General features: G+C 47.3%; 2 protein-coding genes and 1 pseudogene across 4 annotated transcripts; 1 reads left to right on the top strand and 2 right to left on the bottom strand.

The window, feature by feature from the left end:
• Positions 1–307: 307 nt before the first annotated feature.
• LOC100502115 (coatomer subunit alpha-3) lies at positions 308–5,532 on the top strand. Its single transcript, XM_008645994.3, has 3 exons — positions 308–825; positions 1,389–1,883; positions 2,304–5,532. The coding sequence occupies exons 1-3, from the start codon at positions 618–620 to the stop codon at positions 5,252–5,254; spliced, it is 3,654 nt and encodes a 1,217-aa protein (XP_008644216.1). The 5' UTR covers positions 308–617; the 3' UTR covers positions 5,255–5,532.
• A 2,211-nt stretch (positions 5,533–7,743) lies between these two features.
• LOC100275167 (uncharacterized) lies at positions 7,744–8,971 on the bottom strand. Its single transcript, NM_001149321.2, has 2 exons — positions 8,766–8,971; positions 7,744–8,643 (listed from the first exon to the last, which is right to left on the bottom strand). The coding sequence occupies exons 1-2, from the start codon at positions 8,838–8,840 to the stop codon at positions 8,035–8,037; spliced, it is 684 nt and encodes a 227-aa protein (NP_001142793.2). The 5' UTR covers positions 8,841–8,971; the 3' UTR covers positions 7,744–8,034.
• An 816-nt stretch (positions 8,972–9,787) lies between these two features.
• Positions 9,788–11,373, bottom strand: LOC113218514 (uncharacterized; annotated as a pseudogene). 2 transcript variants are annotated; one of them, NR_158684.1, is made up of 3 exons: positions 10,992–11,373; positions 10,592–10,623; positions 9,822–10,056 (listed from the first exon to the last, which is right to left on the bottom strand). The product of NR_158684.1 is annotated as an uncharacterized protein, transcript variant 2 (transcript). The 2 variants fall into 2 exon arrangements; NR_158683.1 differs by lacking the exon at positions 10,592–10,623 and having other exon boundaries at positions 9,788–10,056; positions 10,992–11,363.
• Positions 11,374–19,076: the final 7,703 nt, after the last annotated feature.

The following is a 19,076-nucleotide window of genomic DNA, read 5'->3' as shown; positions in this document are numbered from 1 at the left end:
AGACCAACAACATGACAAAGAAATGATATAATGTGTAGAGGGAGAGAGAAAGAAGAGAAATGGGTTTAGGGGTCACTTTTAGTTTAGTTTAGCATCTTTGGTAGAGCTAAAGTGCTAATGGGTATTAAATTTTAGCACAACACTTTTAGCCACTCTGATTGTTTCTTCAATAACTGAACTTTAGTAAAAAAATGTAGTGCTAAACTTTAACAAGAGAAAACAAACACAGTCTAAAGCTGAAATTATTGAAGTGAACCCTCCTTAACAAGCCTATAATTCGTGAACGTCCTCCTCACAAGTCACAAGTGACAACCAGGGCGCACAATCTCCAACGGCTCAGATCATAACGCCCCAGCATCAAACGGTTATGACCCCTCCCACCATTTCGAGGTTCATCAGACCCCTTGCGCCGAGATCTAAAACACGCCCTCTCCTGTCATCCATTGCATTTTCCTCCCCCTCTCTCTCGCGCGGGGGTCCCGAGTCCCGACTCGCCCCTCCAGATCCACCACCACCACCTCTTCTCCTCCAGATCCACCACCCCATCCTCTCCGCAGCTACAGCCAGGTGGAGCTCGGCTTAGCCGTCGACGTGGCTGGGCACGCCGGGACGGGAGGATGCTGACCAAGTTCGAGACGAAGAGCAACCGGGTGAAGGGGCTGAGTTTCCACCCGCGTCGGCCATGGATCCTGGCGAGTCTCCACAGCGGGGTGATCCAGATGTGGGACTACCGCATGGGCACCCTCCTCGACCGCTTCGACGAGCACGACGGGCCGGTTCGCGGCGTCCACTTCCACGCCACTCAGCCTCTCTTCGTCTCCGGAGGTAATTTGCTAGATCCTTCCTCGTGTCGCCCGTCTGGTGCGCGCTTCGCATGTTTAGCTCATTTATATCTCGCGGATAGGAGGTATTCCCGCGAGTTACGTGGCTGTTTGATGGTTCTGCGTCGTTGATTGTGTAATCGTGGGCGCTTGGACTAGACTGGTTTACAAGTTCGTTGATGTGATCTCGTTTGGTGGGAAGCCCGGTGGTTAAGGACATACTTACCGTATACAATAGTTTGGTACGATGGGTTGGTCTTACTCGGATCTGGTGCTTGCTTCATCTGTGCTTACTATGATCTGTATGGTAAATAATTCATTAGTGCTTGAATTTTCCTGTGGCTTTAGGCGGTGGATTCTACAATGATCTTTGAAACATGAGTACCTTCAGTCACAAATCACAAAGGCATTCTCATTAGCATGCACCAAAACAAAAACCACTGTTGCAGTCGTGCTGTCAATCATTGAATCCATACTAATGCAACTAATACATCCTTCGGCACATTACAATTGTTACTTTTAAGATTTATGAATCTTCTAAGATTCTGGTACTGTTTTACCATGCAGGTGATGATTATAAGATTAAGGTCTGGAATTACAAGACGCACCGCTGCCTCTTCACACTTCATGGGCATCTTGACTACATTCGCACCGTGCAATTCCATCATGAGTACCCATGGATTGTAAGTGCTAGTGACGATCAGACAATCCGGATCTGGAACTGGCAGTCACGCACCTGTGTGGCTGTGCTGACTGGGCATAACCATTATGTCATGTGTGCATCTTTCCATCCCAAAGAAGACCTAGTTGTATCGGCATCACTTGATCAGACTGTGCGTGTTTGGGATATTGGAGCTCTAAGGAAGAAGACAGTGTCACCTGCGGATGACATCCTCCGTCTCACCCAGATGAACACAGATCTTTTTGGAGGTGTTGATGCTGTAGTGAAATATGTCCTCGAAGGCCATGACCGTGGGGTCAACTGGGCCTCGTTTCATCCCACTTTGCCGCTCATTGTTTCTGGGGCAGATGACCGGCAGGTGAAGCTATGGAGAATGAACGGTAATAGTCTTATTATTATTAATTCCTGGTCTTCACTTTGAATTTGCATGTCTTGTTTGTATTTTTTTGTAGTAGAATGATAACTATATTCAACTTCGTATGCTTTGATGTTTCCACATGATAGAATTACCTAATAATATGTTTTCAATCATGGATATTTCTATCCTTATGTAATCTTGCCTTCAGAGAACTTCGTACCATTTAAAGATGGTGTTGCTAAATATAAGAGACATATTCCACAGTTAGTAACTTGTTACTTTTGATTCATATTTAAAATATTGCATGTAAAATGGTTCTTGGAGGTGAATTTCAGCACACAATTTAGCTGTTCAATTAGTACCTAGCATATGTGAAAGAATATATACATTCTACAAGGAAATATTTGGAATGCAATAATTTATGTCTGCTCTTTATGGACAGATACCAAGGCTTGGGAAGTTGATACTTTAAGGGGTCACGTGAATAATGTGTCCTGTGTGATGTTCCATGCGAAGCAAGACATCATTGTGTCTAACTCAGAAGACAAAAGCATTCGCATTTGGGATGCCACAAAGAGAACTGGTATCCAGACATTTAGACGGGAGCACGACCGTTTCTGGATTCTTGCTGCTCACCCTGAAATGAACCTTCTTGCTGCTGGCCATGACAGTGGCATGATTGTGTTCAAATTGGAGAGGGAACGCCCGGCCTTCTGCGTTAGTGGTGACACTGTTTTCTATGTGAAAGATCGATTTCTCCGTTTCTTTGAGTACTCCACCCAGAAGGAAGTTCAAGTGGCTCCAATAAGAAGACCTGGATCGGTCAGCTTGAACCAGTCACCCAGGATGCTGTCCTACAGCCCAACCGAGAATGCTGTCTTGATTTGCTCTGATGCTGACGGGGGTTCATATGAACTCTACATTGTTCCCAAGGATTCTGCTGGCAGGTCTGATTACTTACAAGAGGCAAAGAAAGGGGCGGGTAGTTCTGCTGTTTTTGTAGCGCGTAACAGGTTTGCAGTCCTTGAGAAGAGTAGCAATCAAGTTTTGGTGAAGAATCTTAAGAATGAAATTGTGAAGAAAAGCCCCCTTCCCATTGCGACTGATGCAATATATTATGCTGGGACCGGTAACCTGCTTTGCAAAGCTGAAGATCGGGTGGCCATCTTTGATCTTCAGCAAAGGTTAGTTCTTGGTGAGCTTCAGACACCTGCTATCAAATACGTTGTTTGGTCCAGTGATATGGAATCCGTTGCACTGCTGAGCAAGCATGCAGTGGTTATAGCTACCAAGAAGCTTGTCCATAGGTGCACACTACATGAAACCATCCGTGTGAAAAGTGGTGCCTGGGATGAGAATGGTGTGTTCATTTACACTACACTGAACCATATGAAGTACTGTCTTCCCAATGGAGACAGTGGGATCATAAAAACCATTGATGTTCCTATTTACATAACGAGGGTTGTTGGGAACAATATTTTCTGCTTAGATCGTGATGGGAAGAACAAGCTGGTTGCAGTTGATGCATCGGAGTACATTTTCAAGCTTGCCCTTCTCCGAAAGCGCTATGACCATGTTATGAGTATGATTAAGAACTCCCAGTTGTGTGGGCAAGCTGTGATTTCTTATTTACAACAGAAAGGTTTCCCAGAAGTTGCTCTACACTTTGTGAAGGATGAGAAGACCAGATTTAACTTAGCTCTTGAGAGTGGAAACATTCAAATTGCAGTTGCTTCTGCGAAGGAGATTGATGACAAGGATCACTGGTACAAGTTGGGAATTGAGGCCCTGAGGCAGGGAAATGTTGGTATAGTGGAATATGCTTACCAACGAACAAAGAATTTTGAGAGGCTTGCTTTTCTGTATCTTATTACCGGTTACTTGGACAAGGTGGGCTTCATGTGCAAAATTGCTGGACAGAACAACAATTTGATGGGACAGTTCCACAATGCGTTGTATCTTGGGGATGCCAAGAAGCGTGTTGAGATCTTGGAGAATGCTGGGCAGCTGCCTCTTGCTTATGTTACCGCTGCCACTCATGGGCTCACAGAATTTGCTGAGAGGATTGCTGCTGAATTAGGCGAGAATGTTCCTTCTCTACCTGAAGGAAAACCCAAATCACTACTGATCCCCCCTGCACCTCTCACAGCCTGTGGTGATTGGCCATTGCTGAGGGTAATGCGCGGTATTTTTGAAGGTGGATTGGATGCTACTGGAAGGGCGGATCTTGAGGAAGATGATGAAGCTGCTGGTGCTGATTGGGGTGATGAGGAGTTGGATATTGTTGATGCAAGTGAGGTTGTGGCCAATGGTGATGGTTTTGATGTAGAAGAGGGTGAACCAAATGAGGAGGGTGGTGAGGAAGGTGGCTGGGACCTGGAAGATCTGGAACTTCCGCCTGAAACTGAGACTCCAAAAGCTGTTGGCAATGCTCGTTCTGCTTTATTTGTTGCTCCTACACCAGGTATTCCTGTCAGCCAAATTTGGACTCAGAGATCTTCTCTGGCTGGGGAGCAAGCGGCTGCAGGGAACTTTGACACAGCAATGAGGTTGCTTAGCCGCCAGTTGGGTATCAAGAACTTTGTTCCACTAATGCCCTTGTTTCTTGATCTGCACATGGGCAGTCATACATATTTGCGTGGGCTTGCTGCCGCTCCTGTTATATCAGTTGCAGTAGAGAAAGGTTGGAATGAGTCCGCAAGTCCTAATGTGAGGGGCCCTCCTGCGCTTGTTTTCAGCTTCTCACGGATGGAAGACAGACTCAAGGCTGCCTACAAAGCCACAACTGAGGGCAAGTTCCCAGAAGCACTGAGGCAGTTCCTTAGCATCTTACATACCATTCCAGTTATCGTGGTGGACTCACGGAGAGAAGTTGATGAGGTGAAGGAGTTAATCGAGATAGTGAGGGAGTATGTCCTTGGTCTGAGGATGGAACTCAAGAGAAAGGAACTGAGGGATGATGTGACCCGTCAACAGGAGTTGGCTGCTTACTTCACAAACTGCAAGCTTCAGAGAGTTCATATGAGGCTTGTGCTCGCTAGTGCCATGGCTCTTTGCTTCAAGCAGAAAAACTATGCAACTGCGGCACACTTTGCTAGGATGCTTCTTGAGAACAGCCCTCAGGAGGCCCAAGCAAAGAAGGCCCGACAGGTGCTGCAAGCTTGCCATGACAAGGACGATTCCCACCAACTGAACTATGACTTCAGAAATCCATTCGTTGTTTGTGGCGCTACGTATGTTCCTATCTATCGTGGCCAAAAGGATGTTTCGTGCCCATACTGTGGATCCCGATTTGTTCCTTCCATCGAAGGACAGCTTTGTACCATATGCGAGCTTGCTGCGGTTGGGGCAGATGCATCAGGCCTCCTCTGCTCTCCTACACAGTCGAGATAAGCGATGGTAGTTAGAGGTCCCCTATATTCTTTCTAGCGTCTCAAGTTCCAAGATTTCATCATATATATGTTACCAGAGAGTTTACTGATTGTAAGGAATAAGTATTATACATGCTGTTGAGTTTTTCTTTTCTTTTTTGTTCTGTTACCATAATTTTTGTTTGCCTTAGGGGCTGCTGTCATCACCTGCCGTATGGTTTAGATTTCTGATCGACTTCCAATATGCTGGAAATTGATGTATGAGATGTTTCTTTCGTTCTTCAAAAATCTTTTTTGGGATGCCTCAGCTTTGCTTTTAGTCTGGAGGTGATCTCTGCTCGCTAGGCGGGCTAATGTGACGTCAAAATTCCTCAAGCCTGAAAGAGTTTACATGCTAGAGTGCCAATCTCAGATCTCTTAGTACACACGAAGAGACATGGGAATTAGTGGTGAGAGTTGACAAGAGTTAAGGTGAGAAATTGACTTTCAGTGTTAGGACTTGTTCAGTTATTTCCATTCCATGTGGGTCGGGGTGGATTGAGATGGATTAGGATGTATTTTGACTTGTATGAATTTAAACTAACCCAATATCATTCAATCCATATGGATAAACGGTGAATCGATAAGTCTTCAATCTCTTGTTTGATTCATGAGAGGGAAATAAGAGAGGCAGTTGAAGATGGATTTACATTCATGGTTTGTGTTTGGTGTGTGGGATTAAAGCATGAAATTAGTAAACAATAAAACATGATAAACGATGAGGTTATCTATACCACTATATAATCCATCACTTTAAACTTTTTAAAAAACACCCAACCAAATTATCTACATATTTACAACCACTACTAAATTCATCAAATAAATAACACTCAGATGTAACACAAACTCAATCCATCATTAAAAACTACGGTTTAAATCACTGAATAATTTTTTCTCTTACTTAAATCTAATAAACAATATTATTTAGATCACTCCCTCTTCTCTTTGACCCCGCCGGCCGCTGCACCCGCCTCTCCCCTCACTCACGCTACCGCCGGTATTAACCCCTCGCTTCATCTTTTCAGATAGTAGCGTTAATGCTAGTCTCTCATTAAAGCACATTCCCCCCCCCCCCCCCCCCCCCCCCCCCCACCCCACCACACACACACACGGAATTGATTAGTGCAAGTTGCCTCTCTAAACTCTCGTTTCTCGTCTCACCAAACTCTCGTTCCCACAAAACAACAAAAGATTTCAAAACGCACATTCTCCTGAAAACTCTCGTTAAGGAACTGCACATTCTCCTGAAAACTCAACTGATGAGTATTGGTGAACTGACAGGAACATTGAAGGCGACGGCCGAACAGCCTGTACTGCAGCCAGGCTGAAAATTCCCAACAAACTCCGTTAATTTCAAGGCCGCCACACTGGAGCAGCCACCCAGTCCGTCTCAAAATAAATACATATATCTAACGTTTAAAATATATTTTAATACTACATCCGTCCTAAAATAGTATTTATTTTTTAGTGTTAATAGATTCATACAATATTTGATGTATGTGTTTTATATATGTGTCTAGGTTTATTGACATCAATTGAATATAGACAAAAGATAAGAGCCTAAAATGACTAGTATATTAAGAGGGAGTATAATACAATTCTAGTTGCTTTCACCACTTTCTCTACCTAATTTCTCTAGTGGTCTATCCAATCATAAAAGTGCATTTGTTTTGGAACGGACGTGAGCTTATTCGGTTAGCTCTCAATCCATATGGATTGCGTGAGATTGAATGAATTTAAACTCCAAGTAAGTCAAACTTTTTATTTTTTTTAATCATATACAATTTATGTGTAATAGGAATAACCGAATAAATTCTAAGCGGAAATTATCGTGATCCTAAGCTACATGACTACCCGAGAAAACATCACAGCCAGTAGCTGCAAGTTGCGTATCAGACAAGGCAAGCATCAGAACGTGTCATGTTCAGGCACCTAACAAATGGAGCCTTCTATTCAACTGCCTTCTGCTGCTGTAGCTGCCGTTTTGGGGCCTCCATGAAACCTAGGAGCAGCCAGTGTCGGTGTCGCCATCGAACAGAAGCCCAGGTCTGTGATAACAGACCACCGGTGATCAGCTTGTCCTGTGAAGGACGCTTCTCGACGTCAACAGATCACACGCGTTTCATCAGACAGTTGCCGTGTCGTGTGTCACAAACGGGCGTGAAGTGACACACCCAGCAGAGCAACATCGTCACTAACGGAGCGACAGATCGAAACAGGCTGATAGCAAATCTCGAAAAAACTCTCAATCCATGTGGATTGGGTGGGATTGGATGGGTTTCAATCCCAAACAAGTCAAAATCGTTCACAATTTTTTCCAATCCCATCCAATCCACATGGGATAGGAATAACCGAACAAGCCCTAAACAGGCATATTCCATGCGAGCTTTAGTAGAACACAACCTACCCGTCGGCCAAGAGAGCTGCGAGATCACTGCGATTTTGGCTGAATCACAAGACAAGGCAGGCAAATGAAACGATCAGACAACTGCATTGGATTGCGCGAACGCGGCGAGGAGACACGGGATACACCGCCGGAGCCACACCACTCCGGCCACCACCCACCAATACTAACGTAGAGACTACACAGACACCAACACACCGACGAAGTTGCCTCCATTCATATTCCTGCCCCCCTACCCTCCCCGGATTAGACAGCAACACACGAACTGAGACGAGACCCACATCAGACAGACAAGAGCTGAAACAGGGGCAGAATGTTAGCTTGCGCCAGCTCGCCGCGGCGGGTGAGAGCCCCTCGCGTCACACGAATCCGACCTCGGCGAACTGCGGGCGCGCTGCCTTGGCCGACGCCGGCGCGCCGGGGCGCGGGCGCGGGGCCATCCCCTCCGGGAGCGGGTTCTTGCGCGGCCGGCCGCGCGGGCGCGGGATCTTGGGCGGCGCGTGCGGGTCACGCGGCTTGGGAGGGCGGCCGCGCCGTCGCGGCGCGGCGGCGGGGGACGCAGCGGCTCCGGGGACGCCGATGGGGAAGCCAGCGGGCCGCGGCTTCGGGGGCCTCCCACGCCCGCGCTTGGCGGGCGGCTGCGGCACAGGCACGGGCACGAGCAGAGGCTCCGGCGCCTCCTCTTCCTCGTCCACCTCGTCGGCGCAGTCGTCGTCGTCGTCGTCGTCTTCGCCGTCGTCAGCCGGTGACTCCGGCGCCGGCTGCGCCGGCGGCGGGGGCAGCGCGTACTTCCCCCCCGCGACGGCGACGAGCTCCCCTGCGGCGGACATGCGCGAGAGGTGGGCGGCGACGAGCGCCGGGTGCGAGGCCGGCAGGTCGCCGCGGGCCTGCGCCTCGATGCGGCGCGCGATGGCGGCCTGGCTGGAGCCGTTCTCCTCGGCGAGGGCTGCGATCGCGGCGACGATCATCTGCAGCAGCCAGGGCAGGCGCACGGGTCAGTCGATTCCGCAGATCGGCGCAGATCTGGCGGAAAGGAGTAGCGGAGAGGAGTCGAAAGAGGTAGGGTTGGAACGGAGGGAGGGAGGCTTGCCTCGGGGTAGGAAGGGGGCACGAGGTCGGAGGAGCCCGGGGGCGAGCCGTCGCCACTGGGAGTGGGAGTGGTCATGCCTGCGCTGGCGCTGGCCGCCTCGGCTGCTGGCTGTCGCTTCCTCTCCCGCTCGGCGTGTCTGGGTGCGTGGGGAGCGGGAATTGGGGGCGCAGCGCACGGGAGAGGGGGGAGGGGCCGCGACGACGCGGATCTGAGACTGGGAAGGGCGCTGCCGCTGAGGCGGGCCTCAATGGAATGCAAGTACAGTTTCGACAAGGAATCTGTCGGATGTTCCGCGCGTGGTACCGGGTCCGGGGGTGACCGTGACCCGCGGGCGCTCTCGCTCGCGCTCCAACGGGTGGGTTCGGATCGGCTCGGCTCACCGTTCGGCGCTGCTGCTGGCGCGGCGCCCGCTGACTGCTGTCGACCGTGGTTGTTGACACGTCCCCCCCGGCCCCGGCCGGCCAAACTAGGACACTGGAGCGCCGTGGAAAAATGGTACGCAGTAGGATGCAATGCAAAGGAGATAGGGGATTCTAATTTCTTCACTCGTGGAAACCGGTGGAGAAATAAACGCTAGCAAAACACTCGACGGCAAACCGTAGGAATGTCCGTTGACTCTAATTTATAAACGAGTGAAGAAGGCGTGAAGAAAGTGGTGGTGGCCCACGTGACTATCTCGCAGTAGAGGACACGTAGGGCTCCTTTGGCAGCTAGGGAGGATAACCCAGGGGAGTGAGCACCTAGGGGCCATAATCCCTGTTATCCAGATTCCCTGGGCAGGTCAACCCGGACGGGGCTCCTTCCCCTGCTGCTCTTTGGCGGCCAGCAGGAAACTCCACACCGCTCTTTCAGCAGGTGTGTTATTTCAGCACACTACTCATTGAACACCACACTGCTCATTGAACATACTTGCATAAAAATATTTGTCAACCTGAGAACTATGACACAAATGTTTGCATAAAAATGAGCAGCAGCTGAGAACACTGTTTGTCATTGAACACTGCTCATTGAACACACTTGCATTAAAAATGAGAACAGCAGCCGAGAACTCCACACTGCTTAATAAAACAGTCTCAGTGCATCATAATAAAACAGTCTCAGTGTACACAAACATAGTCTCAGTGCATCATAATAAAACATAGTCTCATAATAAAACAGTCTCAGTGTACACATAGATGTGATTATTTAGCTTAGCATCATCTCCTGAATGGCATGACCTAAAAGCAAACGCCATCTTGATGTTTCAGTTCTTCTGGCGACCACTTGTTGATGAAAAACCCTTGTGTATCACCTGTTGATGAGAAAACTTAGACAAATGTATATATATTCAATTCCTCTATATTCAGTTCAATATCCAATTTGGAGACTCTCTGTATTTGGGGACATGAAAGCCTTTATATTCAATTCAATATTCAGTAATAAAGAGAAGACATTGATGAACTGAATTCAGATGTTTATGAAGCACCTGCTTAAACATATGTAATAAAGAGAAGGTATTGCTTGAACTAAATTCAGATTGTCAACATACTCTGAAAACTGAATTGGATCAGCACATCTGTAATAAAGAGAAGACGTTGCTGAACTGGAACAAAGGTGTGGATTTAGATGTTTATGAAGCACTTGCTTATGTAAACATAAATAGCTGAACTCAAATATCGGCAGATTTTACTAGAAACAAAATTGAAATAGCAGATTTAAGCAATTAAATAATAGAGGTAACTAAATAGCAGATTTTACTAGAAAAAAAAACTGAAATAGCAAACAAAGGCAGTAAAAAATTCAGGCCTTATGCAGTAAAAAAGTGCATAAAAAGTTCAGAGAATTACTTTGTCAAATAAGATATTCACATACTACAAACCTGCAAACAAAGGCAAAAGAAGTTCTTGAGATTCAGACTAGAACTTCACAGGTAGCTCAACGTTCTACCCTACTTACATTGCTAGCTCCTGGGCCTTGCTACAAATATCAAACTAGTTAATTCCATCAGCAGCAAGCATTCGACATTCATCTCTCAATCCCAAGCTAGCATAGCAACCGTGCAAATTAATCATCCTTTCCACTCAAACCAGCATATATGGAAGATGGTGGCCGTGAAGGTGTACGTGTTGCTGTTCACGACCTTCTTCTTCTGGTGTTCATACAGCAAACTATGACGTACGACTAAGCTACAGCAAGGCGCGGGTGGTGGATGTGAAGGCAAGAATGAAAGAAAAAAGGAGTACTCACGAGAAGTCAGCTAGCAGCTGACGAGGCAGCAAAGAGCTTGTCCCTGCAGTCTCGGCAGTCTTGCGCAAGTTGAGGAGGTCGTAGACCTCGACCTCGTCTCCGCCGTCCGACCTCGTTCTGCAGCTGGCCTCAAGTGCGTGAGGGTGAGGAGGAGGCGACGGCGAGTGCGCAAGGAAGACGAGGGGACGAGCGACGGTGGGTGCACGAGGAAGAGTAGGGGACGGGCGGCGGCGGGTTCGTGAAGGCAGGGGATGGGCGCCGGCGAGGTTCACAAATGTGGGTGCGGGAACCCCTTCCCGACCTCATGAGGCTGGGGACGAAATCGCCGTCCTCCCCCGCGGATCCGGATGGGAGCGTGGCTCACCAAACAAATATTTTTTTTCCCTGTGGACAATTCGGCCCGCGGTTTCTATAGCCAGGGAATGGGCCGGGATCCTCTAGGGATCCTAGGCTACCAAAGGAGGCCGTAGGGTGGGTCACTCCACTTTAGAGCCACCCATTGTTTTGCTTTATATAGATAAATAAATCGACTCCTTTAGGAGTGTTTGGTTTCTACGGACTAATGTTTAGTCCCTTCATTTTATTCCTTTTTAGTATATAAAATTGCTAAATATAGTATTTAGCAAATTTTGAACTAAAATGGAATAAAATGTAAGGACTAAACATTAGTCCCTAGAAACCAAACACCCCCTTACTCTATCTATTCAGCTGCCTTTTACTTTTCAAGATAAATTATTTTTACTATGTACTATCCTCATTTTAAATTATAAAGATATTTTAACCTTTTAAGATACATTGATTTTACGGTCAATTGTAATTATACCCATTGTTGGTCCATTTTTCAACTTTATAATTTTATCCTTTAGTTTTGAAAACGAAGTTACTGTTGGTCGCTCCCTCTCAACATAGTGAAAATCATAATTAGTGATTAAAAAATCTAAAATATAATGATAAGAAAAAGGTGAAAGATTCGAACTACACTCCTATTATGTATGGGCTGGCACAACCCCAACTAGGGTAAAATCAAAACTATATTATATAGCGAGGGATAAAATCACAATAAATTATATAGACATTTTTTTATCTTTTCACATCAAATTTCACACCGTTTAACTGCACGAAACGGGGCAAGGGTATGACATCGCTTCCTTTTTAAAACGAAGGGGTAAAATCACAAAGTTAAAAAAACGAGGGGTAAAATCATAATTACAAAACTAGAGAGGGGTATAATTACAAATGCCTCGTTATTTTATTATGCACATATATGTATTATGTCTAAATATACAATAAAAACAATGTATCCAAAAAAAATAGGTGTTTTAGACCTACTTCAGGTCCCAGACTAAGGTTGAGCCACTAAATTTTGGTCTACTCTGAATTTTGATACGCCAAACAGGAGGTTTGAAATATTGTCTAAAGGTTAGCCAACCTAAAAAAACCTTCAAACGACACAGATGAGCTAAATCACGGTACTCTTTTAGTCCTCGATTTTAGCCAACTCAAATTTAGACTAGGAAATCCAAACACACCCTTATAATTTAGAATGACTGTAGTAGAGTAATATAACTAGAAAAGCCAAAATATTTTATCTGGAATGGAGATAGTAACAATTTAGTGTGGCGAAAGACACTCATTGTGTCAAGGTACTCTATGGCATGATCGTGTGAAAGAGAGGACAGGAATTGACGGATGGTAGGGAGAAATGGTTGGGATTGTGAGGAGCATTAGGGCTGTTCGAACCGAAAGTGAGCCGGCGGACTGTCCGGCCCGGAGGCCGGACGGTCCGCGGTCCGGACGGTTCGCGCCTGTAGGCCGGACTGTCCGCGCATGCGCAGAGCAGAGTAGGGTTCCGAGTTTTGTGCTACGGTTGTTAGCTATATTCGCGGGATTAGCTCGAAATCAGTTGTGTAAAGGGTCCAGCCCCCCTCCTCTATAAATAGAGAGGTCTACGGCCGATTTGTAATCATCAACAATCGAATCAATACAACTTTTATTCGCATTTTATCCTAGGAGTAGTTCTAGTCTAGTTTAGGTTTAGCCTCTCAATCCCCAAATTCTTCGTCTCTCTTCGGCTCTACGTCGATTAGAGGAGTCTAGGTCGGCCGGCCCGAGCCTAGACACCACCTAGGATCTCTCCTCCCCGACGGGGTCCCTCCCGGGAGCGAGATCCAGGCGCCGCCAGCGACTTCCGCCGCCTCTGCGTACGCGCGGACCGTCCGGCCCCAGGGCGCGGACCGTCCGGCCGTCAGGCAGAGAAGCCCTAGCCGCGCACCAGGCCGCGGACAGTCCGCCCCTGCGCAGAGAGTACCACCGCGCCTCGTGCCAGGCCGCGGACCGTCCGGCCCCGCGCGCGGACCGTCCGCCCCTGTGTAGAGAGCACCGCCGCCGGTTCTTCTTGAGTATTTGGCGCTCCGAAAAGGCGTCAACATACTTTTTGGCGACTCCGCTGGGGACGACATATCTAAGCTTATCAAATCGGCCCTCAATGGCCGGTTCAAGGGATAGCTCTGATATTTCTCCAAGCAACATCATAGAGCCGACTTGGGAAACCTTGCCGGCTGACGAGCAGCTCCAGTTTGAGGAGCACAAGGAGCGAATGATCCAGGAGGCGAAAGCAAAGTTCTTGGCCAACTTCAAAGTGGACAGGAACAACAAGGTCGTCCGACATCGGGCGACGGATCCGGCTTCGCTCCAACCCACGCCAGATATCCCCAATGTAAGTAATACCAACGATCTACAATCTCTTAGAAATTATGTAGAAGATCAGCGTGAACAAATGCAGAACATCATAGGGGGTATGCAAAGCGATCTTAAGAAACTAGTACGTGCATTTGATAAATCTAGTACCGCAAATTTTCCTTCGCACGAGGTTGAGTTAGGGGATAACGCGTGTAACACATCGGCTACAGATTGTCACGACCAGTCACAACCCCTTTATGGGATGCCGATGGACACATACCCTAAGCAACCGCAAATCGGTAGCAAACCAGCCGATCTGCACATGCCCGGACCGTCCGTACATGAGCGCGGACCGTCCGGGCCAGCAACAGTCGGGCCTATTTTTAATGAGTTACCTAGATATGTGCCCGAGCCACCACACACGGCACAGAACCCAAACTACCCAGTCGGACGGTCCGCATACAACGACGGACGGTCCACATATAACCACGGACGGTCCAGGTACGTATCCGGACAGTTCGCGCATGAGTCTTTTGCGGAGGATTGTTACATGAATCCTCGCCCGTCCCAGCAACACTTCCCATCACACTATGCGATGCACCAGCCCATTAATTCAGGATCCAAAGCCCAGGAAAGCTTTCTGGCCCCACCTAGAAGGCCGGAAAGAAACGATCAAACCTATGACCCATATAGGGCAAATGAAAATGCACCACGTAACTCAAACCAATGGGGGGAAAGACAACATGCTAATGTCCAGCCAACCCCACCTATGTTTGACCAGAGAGCCGGTGGTCTCGCACCGGCTGCCATTGATATAGTAAGGGAAGAAATAGCCGGGGCGTTCCGAGATAAGCTCGGAGTAAGCATGGTCCCTGGGGGGCAATCATATCGGAAACCTTATGACAGCCGATTTGATCACCACCCATACCCACAGGGAACCAGGATACCCGAATTCGCAAAATTTTCGGGTGATCAAGGGAAAAACACACGTGAACATATAGGCCAGTTCTTAGCACAATTGGGAGAATTGGCCGACACAGAGGCATTTCGCGTACGTTTATTTTCATTATCGCTAACAGGGACCGCGTTTGCATGGTATGCCACTTTACCTCCTAATTCCATTTCATCATGGGGGGATCTAGAACAAAAATTTCATGATCATTTTTTCTCCGGTGATTATGAATTGGATTTGGTAGATTTAGTGTCATTGCGACAGACAAAAGACGAATCGGTTAATGATTACATCCGGAGATTCCGCGATACGAGAAACCGATGCTTTCAAATCCATTTAGCAGAGAAACAGCAAGTAGGATTAGCCTTTAATGGTTTACGATATTATTTAAAAGAGAGATTAGAAGGCATCCAATTTTTTACACTAGCACAGTTACACCAGAGGGCTTTGGCTTGCGAAAGCCGGAGTAAAGAAACTGCTAAAACAATGCGTCACAACGTACATATAGTAGAATGCGACCAAAGTAGCTCAGATGACGAATCAACAGAAGTATATGCTGCTGAAATGGTTTGGCCAAAACAGGCCAAATCTTTGGCTTGTTCCTCCTTGCAGCCGGTTCAAAAGAAACGGCAGGAGGAGGTTAAGTTTACATTTAATGTTGGTAAGTGTGATAGAATATTTGATGAATTACTTAAAAATGGCAACATTAAAATAAATCACACTGTTCCATCCGCCGACGAGCTAAAACGTCGTGCATATTGCAAGTGGCATAACTCATTTTCTCATGCCACTAATGATTGTAATGTATTCCGTCGACAGATTCAATCGGCCATTAACGAAGGACGATTGAAATTTCAGGAAATGCAGGTGGATACAGAGCCCTTTCCGATGAACATGATTGACTTCGAGGGCAAAAAAGTCCTAGTTCGGCCAAACACAGCCGATAAAGGCAAAGAGACAATCATCGGCAATGCTAAAGAGGCCGATGGGGATCGTAAAGTTTCTTGCAGGAAAGTGGTGGCCGAGAAGACTCCCGATGGAGGGGAGACCCTAAAGGTGACCATCACAGCCTCCAGTACCGGGGGGCAAGCACAGACAGGGAGACAGATGCAGGAGCCCGTGCTGCGTATCCCGGACGGTCCGGCACGTAGGCGCGGACGGTCCGGGACCCCACCAGACGGTCCGGAGAGCTCCGGCGGACGGTCCGGCCGTACTCAGGATTCACAGCGTCCACGTACTTTCAAACCACGACGACCAGAGATAGGTACGTGGAAAACAAATACATTTAAAGCAGCTGGTCGGTTGGTTAAAGCCGGCCCAACTTTTGATCAATTATTGTCTAAATACGTAAAAAAGAAGGCCGGCTCCAGTGACCGGCCAGCAAAGCGACCCCACTCACCCATTCATGAGCAGCACCAGGTCAGGCCGATTGGACCACCCCACCAATCAGAAGAAATGAAAGGTCATACTATACAAGTGAGACCTAACATACCTGCATGGACACCTCCACCTCCATATCCACCTATGCCATATCCATACACATATTTACCTCCGCCATATGTCCCAAATCAAATGTGGGCATGCCACCATATCCATTCGGGATGCCACAGTACCCCGCCTAGGGGGCACCCCAGACATCTGTTTTCAACAGGTTGACGCCACCAGTACAAGACCGATTGAGCACTGCTCAATCCGGTCACCAGGCACAAACCCAACAGGATTGCCGGACTACTCGGCCTTCAAGGCCGACCAATCCGGCAGGGGGGCATATGCCTGCAACAACTCAAAAAACAACAAAAAAGACATCATCAAAATAGGCACTGCAGATGTTGTCATACAAGAAGATAATAAAGGGCCGATGATTTTTGGTGGATCGGCCAACACAACCAAAAAGGATACGGCTATCGTCAAAACATCCGATCCAAAATACTCCATGCCTCGATGGTGCCCGACGGGATTGACACGATCCCAAAAGAGAAAATTACAGCGCCTAAGAGTGAAGGAGAGCCAGGAGAAAGAGACGGAAAAGATATTCAATGACACGCATCCACTATACCCGCCGCCGCAAAAGAAATGGAGACCAAAGGCCGTCGAGAAAAAACAAACGGCCACGGAAATAGAAAGTCAACCTGCACCAAGCGCGGACCGTCCGGCCTCTGCGCGTGGACCGTCCGTCCCTCACCAGGAAGCGTCTGGACAACCTGCACCAGGCGCGGACCGTCCGGCCTCCGCGCGCGGACCGTCCGCCGTTCACCAGGAGGCCTCCGACGACACGACAACATCAATGGAGGAGGATGACCTGCTGGGAGAAGACCTGGTCGACTACGAGGCTTCTCCAGAACGCCCAGGTATGGATGTAAATATCATTACATTTTCTGCCGATTGTACTATTATCGGCGACGATGAACCTGTTGTTGCCCAGTTTGATTTTGGTCCTAAAGAGGCCGCCTTTACTAAACCAAAGGAATCGGTAAACCATTTAAAGCCGCTCTTCGTGCGCGGCCACATTGATGGGATACCGATTGCTAGGATGTTGGTAGATGGGGGGCGGCTGTAAATCTAATGCCTTATTCATTGTACAGAAAGTTAGGTAAACAAGATGACGAACTTATCAAGACCAACATGACCCTCAGCGGTGTTGGAACTGATAGTTCGATCAAAGCCAGGGGAGTCACGTCCGTTGAATTAACGATCGGGACTAAGACCCTTGCTGCTGCATTCTTCGTCGCTGATGTAGAAGGAAATTACAGTTTAATCCTAGGCAGAGATTGGATTCACGCCAATCAATGTATACCTTCTACATTACATCAAATGCTGATACAATGGGTAGGCGATGACATAGAACAAGTACATGCTGATGTATCGGCCTGCATCGCTGTGGCCGATGCCCCTGTACTCTGGACTTATGAGACTGCTACATGTCTCACAGGAGTAGACTTTTCTGATTATCAATTCATAAGTATAGATAAGAAAGGTTTCATCCCTGTAATGCTAGAGCCGATGGAGAATCGGCTAAATCCTAAATAAAGTTAAATGATGAATACACACAAAGTTCATGAGTCTTTGGTCACGGACAGTTCGGCCGCCAAGGCCGGATGGTCTGGTCTTTCACAAAAGAGTTCGGACTTTAAGACCGAACATCTACCACAGCAAAAAGACAGTATTACGGATGATCCGGTCCCCGAGACCGGAAAGTCCGCCATCACACAAAGATCATCTAATTCCTCTGTGGGGGACATGATAGAGGAATTCAGAGATCTTGATAAACTAGGACAGGGGTTTACATCGGCCGATCCTTTGGAGGAGATTGACATAGGAGATGGTAAAACTCCACGGCCGACTTTTGTAAACAAGACCCTGGAGACCGATTCTAGAAATGAGATGATCGGTCTATTGAAGGAATATTCAGATTGTTTTGCTTGGAATTATACTGAGATGCCTGGATTAAGCCGAGAGATCGTAGAGCATCGGCTGCCTATTAAACCTGGTTTCAGACCTTTCAAGCAAAGAGCCAGAACATTTCGTCTAGATCTTCTCCCACGCATCAAGGACGAAATCCACCGGCTACTAGAAGCTGATTTTATCAGACCTTGCAGATACGCAGAGTGGGTCTCCAATATTGTGCCGGTGGAGAAGGAGACAGGTAAACTTAGAGTATGCATTGATTTTCGCAATTTAAATAGAGCAACTCCTAAAGACGAATATCCCATGCCCATAGCCGACACATTAATCAATAATGCATCGGGAAATAGAATTATTAGCTTCCTTGATGGTAATGCCGGATATAATCAGATTTTCATGGCCGAAGAAGATGCGTCTAAAACGGCCTTTATATGTCCAGGCTTCATTGGTTTATTCGAGTGGGTTGTCATGACATTTGGTCTGAAAAATGCTGGTGCTACTTATCAGAGGGCTATGAATTTGATCTTCCATGAATTGTTAGAAAACACCGTGGAAGTTTACATTGATGATATTGTAGTCAAATCGGCTGAGTTTAGTTCTCATATAGCTGATTTGCGCAAAGCCTTTGATAAAATGCGTCGGTATGGTTTAAAAATGAACCCACGTAAATGTGCTTTTGGAGTGTCGGCTGGTAAGTTTTTAGGATTTGTCATCCATGAACATGGTATAGAAATAGACCCTGACCGAATCAAGTCTATTCGGAATGTGGGGCCTCCGACGTGTAAGATCGAAGTGCAGAGGTTTCTCGGCAAGGTGAATTATTTACGAAGGTTTATTTCTAACTTAGCCAGGAAGATTGATGCCTTCACCCCTATCCTTCGGCTTAAGAATGATGCTGAATTCACTTGGGGGGCAGAGCAGCAGGAAGCATTTGATCTCATTAAAAAATACTTGTCTTCGACTCCCGTGTTAAAAGCACCACAAGCAGGAGCACCATTCAGATTATACATTGCAGCTGAAGACAAGGTTATTGGGGCTGTTCTGACACAAGA

This window comes from Zea mays, chromosome 5 (genome assembly GCF_902167145.1).
Source record: "Zea mays cultivar B73 chromosome 5, Zm-B73-REFERENCE-NAM-5.0, whole genome shotgun sequence".
Taxonomy (NCBI): Eukaryota; Viridiplantae; Streptophyta; class Magnoliopsida; order Poales; family Poaceae; genus Zea; species Zea mays.
The sequence above is the reverse complement of the archived record's forward strand: the minus strand, read 5'-3'. Positions and strand labels throughout refer to the sequence as shown.